Genomic DNA, 6,241 nt, shown 5'->3' on the forward strand with positions numbered 1-6,241 from the left:
ATTGATGAAAAATTTGTGATTAAAAAATAAAAAAAAGTTTTGAATTTACGTGCAATATTTATTCACAAAAGAATGTGGAGTTGAAATGATATCAAATCACTATTTAAAAATATATATTTTTGAAAAAATGTTGGTCAAACAGGGCCTATGTCTGGGCACCATCTTTTCCAAGCAAAATCTCTCTCTCTCTCTCTCTCTTCCTTAACTTATGAAAGTTGAGTATAAATTGTGAGGAATAAATAGTTGGGGAAAAGATTGCAACTTTCGGCAAACCACAATATCTTTTAGACCCTATTTGATTTAGGTAGTGATTCTAATTAAAATTCAAGTCAAAGACAACAATTAATTTTATAGTAATTAGCACAAAACGTCCACACCTTTCAATGTCAAAACGTCCCACCTTTAATTTTTTGACATTTTCACCCATACATTCATATTTCATTGCAAAAATCATCATTTTTATCCAATTTCGCATGTAAAATGATAAATATACTATCCTATTTAAATAAAACAAGAAAAATTAAATAAAAAATTGTAGTCATACTCCTAAACTTTTTAAAAGTGCAAATAAGTCCAATAAACTATTAAAATGGTAATTAGTCCAAAACGTCCCCACCTTTCAATATTGTTGTGCAAAACTTCCTTACCTTTCTTTTTTAACATTTAAAAAATAAAAACTAAAAAAACAAAAATCACTTTTCTTCTTTAATTATTTATTTGAAATTTATTTGTACTTTTTTGAAAATTTTGAGAGTATAGTTACAATCTGTTCATTTTGTTTTGTTTTGTTTAGTTTAAAAAATGAAGGCATGTTTGTTATTTTACAACTTTTAATTGAAAAATGAATGAAAATGATGATTTTCAAAATAAAATGTGAATGTCAAAAAAATGAAAAGTAGGAACATTTTGCACAATAACATTTAAAGGTAGAGACATTTTGTGCTAATTATCTTTTTAATAATTTATTTGAACTTATTCACACCTTTTAAAAAAGTTTGGGATTATGATTGCAATTTGTTATTTAATTTTTCTTTTCTTTTCTTTATTCATTTAAATAAGAGGGTATATATGTCATTTTACATTAGAAACATGAGAAATTGGATGAAAATGATGATTTTTACAATGAAAAGTGAAGATAGGGACAAAAATGCCAAAAAATGAAAGATGTGGACATTTTGCATAATAAGTAATAACATTTAAAGGTAAGAACATTTGTGCTAATTACCTATTAATTTTAACCACGTCTTTCATACCACAACTTTTTAACCACGCGTTTCACCAACTTTTATCAAAACCTACTAAAAATTTGATTTTTATCTAAACCAAACAAGTTCTAAAAGTATCTCCAAGAAACTCCTTAAACATGAGATACTCTCTATTTTAAAGAGTCGACATTTAAAATTATGTTCTAAAAAACTCTTAAATTAACATTTTTAGAGAGTGAATTTTGAAAAGTCAAATTCACTCCATAATTAAATACATTTAAAGTGTTTTAATTTTCAAAGTAGTAAAATTATATAATAATATACCAAAGTTATTTAAAATAAAGGATAGAAAAAAATAATAAATATTTTTTTTTGAGTAGTAAAATTAAGCATTAAATATAAAAAACTTATGAGAGTACTTCAAAATTTTAACTTTTCAAGTTTATAGATGCTCTCTAAATAATATAATAGAAAATTTCATAAGTAAGAGATTAAGTACGGCATATTTCAAAATTAAGAAAACAAGTTTCAAATTTCAAAAATCAGATTTTTAATAAAATTTATTTATAATTTAATTAATTAACTAATTAAATATATTTAGGTCATAGATCTGTACAATTTGGTAACAAATTAACGATTTAATTAATCAATTATTATTTTTTGATCACAAATCAAAAATTTTATATTACAAATTATTTTACGATCACAATTCAAAAATTTTGTAACTCACAGTTTGCTCATCAATCACAGATTAAAAAATTAATTAGTTACAGATTAATTTTTAGTTACAACTTATCAATTTATTGGTCACAACTTATTTTTTGGTCACAAATAAAAAATTTCATAGGTCACATATTGTTTTTGGGTCACGAAAAAAAAATTATAGGTCACAGAATCAACTTTTATTAGTCACAACTCATTTATTCATTGCAAATTATCAAATTAATTGGTCACGATTAATTTCATCAGTAACGAATCAAGTCATAGTTTATTTGTATATCACAAATTTTCAAATTAATTGGTCACAACCTCATTTCTTCCCACCGCCACAACCATCACTATCACTATTACTACCACCACCTCAACGGAGCACAGTTGCCAACAGAGCCCCCACCACCTCATGACAACCCATCAACACCACAACACACCACCATCAACACCATCTCACATTCAAAGCCACCTGAAAAACAACCACCAAACAAAACCATCACCACCATCGCAGACTTACAGTCACCTCCACAAAATCTCACTCAAACCACCAGATCCATCACACAAATACTATCACCACCATAGACCGCCCACAACACTGTCACCACACAAACACCACCGCCATCACCACAGTGCCGCCCACAACACCATCACCACACAAACACCACCACAGCACCAGTGTCTTCACAAAACCTAATAGCGTTGCCCACACCACCACAGCTGCGTCACCAACACCAACGGCTCCCTAGAACCACAACAGAAGTGCAACGCCAACAGAGGTGCGACGGCAACTCCGCCCATAGAGACTCCAACTCCACCCATTCTTCACAGGCTTGAGAGACCAGAGTGACGAGATGTAGAGAGGGAATGGATTTGGGGGAAATTATTTGGGGGTGGAAGGGGGGTTAGGGTTAGTTTATATATTAAATAATTAATATAAAATTTTTTTATGATTTTTGAAATTAATTCCCATATGATTTTACAATGTTGAATACTTAAAGTATGGTATTGTGTAATTTCCACATAATATAATATGCTCCTTAAAAATAAAAATTCTCTGTCTCTTGCTCAAAGTTTCATTGTAGAAAAAAAGTGGGGAAAATTATAAAAGAGAGAAATAGTGCACTACTCCATCCATGCTCGTATATGCCTGCCTAATAAACCTGTACAAAATCATGGTGGGGATTAATGACAATGGTCAAAGAAACTTGACAATCCAACAAGTTTATCTATACAACGTCAAACCTTGAACTCCCTTTTGATTCTTCTTCTTCTTCTTACTTTGCATTTTCGCAAATGTGAGATCCGAGCAAAACCACACTTCTTTCTCTTAACACAGAGTTGCTCGTCAGCATTTTCTTTCCCAGTTTTCTTAACGGAAAGTGGATCAGTATTAGGTTTGCCAAGCATTTGACCCAGGGAAACTTGCCTTTGTTCTATTCTGGCTGCATCCCATTCTCGTGTTCTTCTTTTAGAAGCAGTTTCTGGTTCAACATTTGCCCAATGAATAGACTCGGCTTCAAAACTGGTTTTGACTCATTACCAAACAAATCCATATCACTTACATCAAGCAGGGAAGAATCTTTTTGAAGGTGAGATCGACAAGAATTCTTAAATTTAGTAGAGTTGTATGAAGAACGTCTTTTCTTACCACGCTCATATCTCCATTTCCGGAGTGCCTCTTCAACTGCCAATTTAGCTTTATTTGCCACCTCCACTCTATTCAACGATTCTTCCAAGACCTTTTTGGTAATTTTAACTTCTTCAGTCGCCTCTTCAACCTTTTTCAAGATTTCTGTTTTAGACACGTTAGCTTCATTGAAAAGAACTTCTGCATCCATTACCCTCCCTTTACAAGCTTCCTCCACTTCTCGAGCTCGGGAAATTAGGGATGAGTATTCTTCAAGAGTAAGAGTTACACTTCCTGACTTCTGCTTTGAATACGCAGATGATTTTTCACCATTTGACATTGCTTTGATTTCTGCAAGAACCACAGCTTCAGAAGCTTTTGCTGCTGACCTCAATTTTTTAGCAGCCACCAACTTTATCTCAGCAGTTTTAATCCTATTTTTTGTCTGTTCAATCTCTAACGTTGCCCTTAAAACTTCTAATCTTGCAGCTTCTCCCGCTTTCTTAAATTGTTCCGCCTCATAACTCAGCTTTTCTAGCTCTCTTGCGACATTCAAGGGATCATGAGATCTACCGAGGTCCTCAGTTTCTTTTACCAGCTGTAGTTTCTGGCTTGTAAGATCAAGTTCTTCTTTGAGAGACAAAACTTTTGAGGTACATGAAGACAACCCTTGACGAGTCTTCTCGAGCAACACTCTCTCTTTCTCAATTTTCTTGTTATAGAGGTCAACTGTAGCTCGAATATCTGCAAGATCATTAGAAGTCCTCGTTAAGTTTAGTTTAGCCCGTTTCAGTTCGAGTAGGATGAAACCTGGAGCCAAGGAAGGATACAAGTCCAAACAGCCAATCCAATTCTGATGAACATTCAAGCTGTTTTCATGACTTTCTTTTTCCGATATGCCAGCAGAAGCAGAGTTTACATTAGTATCAACTGAATTTGCAGCGAGGGTTGCATTGATTTCAGATGTTTCTTTCTGCAGCTTCAATTTCAGATCTTCGACAACACACTTAGTGGTTTCCAGTTCCTTGAGAACATCGAGTGTTTCCCTTTCTTTAACAGTCAGATCCCTTTTCAACCGTGCAGCTTGTTCCTCTATTAGTGCAAGGTCAACCATTTCATCACCAAGCTGCCATTTACAAACATTGGGAACGCCAATTTTAACAGAAGATGAAAGTTAAAACAGGAATACAACTAAATGCCACCCGAAACGTAAATAGCACATCATGGTCATAATTAAAGAATATGACACCATGCTTGAGTATCTGAATCAATGACTCGTATGGAGTGGTAATGCACATCAGTTTATTGACTTTTAGCAGAATAATTTTCAGTAACACGATGAGCAAAAGACACTTCCGTTTGGATTATTTTTGAAAAGTTGAAAAAAAAATGCTCACCAGAAGTCCAGTATCCAATTGGTTTAACTCCAAAATGTGGATCATCGCAGTCAATTATAAACAGAGAGCATTCGACTCCATAACATAATTGGCCATGAACAAGAAGTATAAACGCATAAATGATAAATGTAAATCACCATTCTCTATGCAATATACTCAGGTAAACCCCCTTCACCCCAAAATAAATTTTAAAAAGATAAAACTGAAAGTAAGCACAGAAATATCCAAAACATATCTCTGAAGAAACGGCTAATAAATAATAATAAATACAATTAGTGAAGAAGTAAACATGAATAAAATATAGCCATTATTGGAATGTATAAAAATAATAAATTAGTAAACAACACGCAATGCAGGAATCAAAAGAAATGGCACACTGTAATTCATCATATCGAGAGAGAGAGAGAGAGAGAGAGAGAGAGAGAGTGTGTGTTTGTGTGTGTGAGAGAGAGAGAGAGAGAGACCTCAGGGGCATGATCAGGGGGCTTATGAGAGGTGGGTTTCCAAAAACCCATCCCACCGAATCGACTCGCCGCCTCCTTCACCGATTCGAACGGCGTGGAGGTGTCAATCTCAGCCCTGGAGCTCCCCTTCTCCGAAGCCGGTTCAGTTCCAGAACCCACTTTCGGACACCCATCAATCAGGCCTCCAGCCTTGGCTTCTAGGGTTTTTGAAGCCATTTGAAGAGAAAAATAAATTCACAATAAAATCTTGAAAGACTGGAAAATGGTATGTTGAAGTCCGGGTGAAAAGATTAATGGCGTGTCTGGGTGGAGAAGAAGAGACTGACAATACTGTTGAGGACGAGAGTAACGTTGACTTTGACAATGTCAAAGTAAAAGTATGTGTAACGTTTAGATTCTTTCATATAGTACCGCTCGAACACGCCCGAGTAGACTTATTAGTTGTTGGACTATCAAAAGTGTCGGATCAATCTGTGAATGGTTCGATCCATTTTGAATTAATCCTAGTGCTTGTTTTAGAAAACCACTATAATTTTAAGGGAATTTTTCGTAGATTTCACTAAAATTTGTCACTTTTATTAATGGTGCTAAAAAAATAGGGAAAATTGCAATCACGGCACCAAACATTTGGTTTATTAGTAGAGTTTGTCCAAACCTTTCATTTGTACCAACGTGAGTACCAAATCTTTAAAAAATTTGCACTTGAGGTCTAAATAGATGATTTCTGTTAGTTTGACTGTTAGTTGACCCAATAAATTGACTTTGACCAATTTTATAAGGGGTAAAATTGTAACTTCGAAATAAAAATAAAATTAAAACACAAGAAAAACAAAAAGC

At 33.7% G+C, this 6,241-nt stretch overlaps 1 protein-coding gene across 2 annotated transcripts; it reads right to left on the reverse strand.

Annotated features, from left to right (window-relative positions):
• Nucleotides 1-2,933: 2,933 nt before the first annotated feature.
• LOC111398843 (WEB family protein At2g38370-like) lies at nt 2,934-5,790 on the reverse strand. 2 transcript variants are annotated; one of them, XR_002703424.1, is made up of 3 exons: nt 5,405-5,790; nt 3,159-4,669; nt 2,934-3,076 (listed from the first exon to the last, which is right to left on the reverse strand). XR_002703424.1 is itself a non-coding variant. In XM_023025967.1 (2 exons), exons 1-2 carry the CDS (start codon nt 5,618-5,620, stop codon nt 3,350-3,352), a joined length of 1,536 nt encoding a protein of 511 aa, XP_022881735.1. In that variant the 5' UTR covers nt 5,621-5,790; the 3' UTR covers nt 2,934-3,349. The 2 variants fall into 2 exon arrangements, 1 of the variants encoding a protein (XP_022881735.1); XM_023025967.1 differs by having other exon boundaries at nt 2,934-4,669.
• Nucleotides 5,791-6,241: the final 451 nt, after the last annotated feature.

This window comes from Olea europaea, chromosome 1, assembly GCF_002742605.1.
Source record: "Olea europaea var. sylvestris chromosome 1, O_europaea_v1, whole genome shotgun sequence".
Lineage (NCBI taxonomy): Eukaryota > Viridiplantae > Streptophyta > Magnoliopsida > Lamiales > Oleaceae > Olea > Olea europaea.

Coding starts and splice junctions, on each gene's coding strand:
- LOC111398843 (XM_023025967.1), bottom strand. CDS start 5,620: ATGGCTTCAAAAACCCTAGAAGCCAAGGCTGGAGGCCTGATTGATGGG. Junction 4,670..5,404: donor CCCCTGATCATGCCCCTGAG/GTCTCTCTCTCT, acceptor TGTAAATGGCAG/CTTGGTGATGAAATGGTTGA.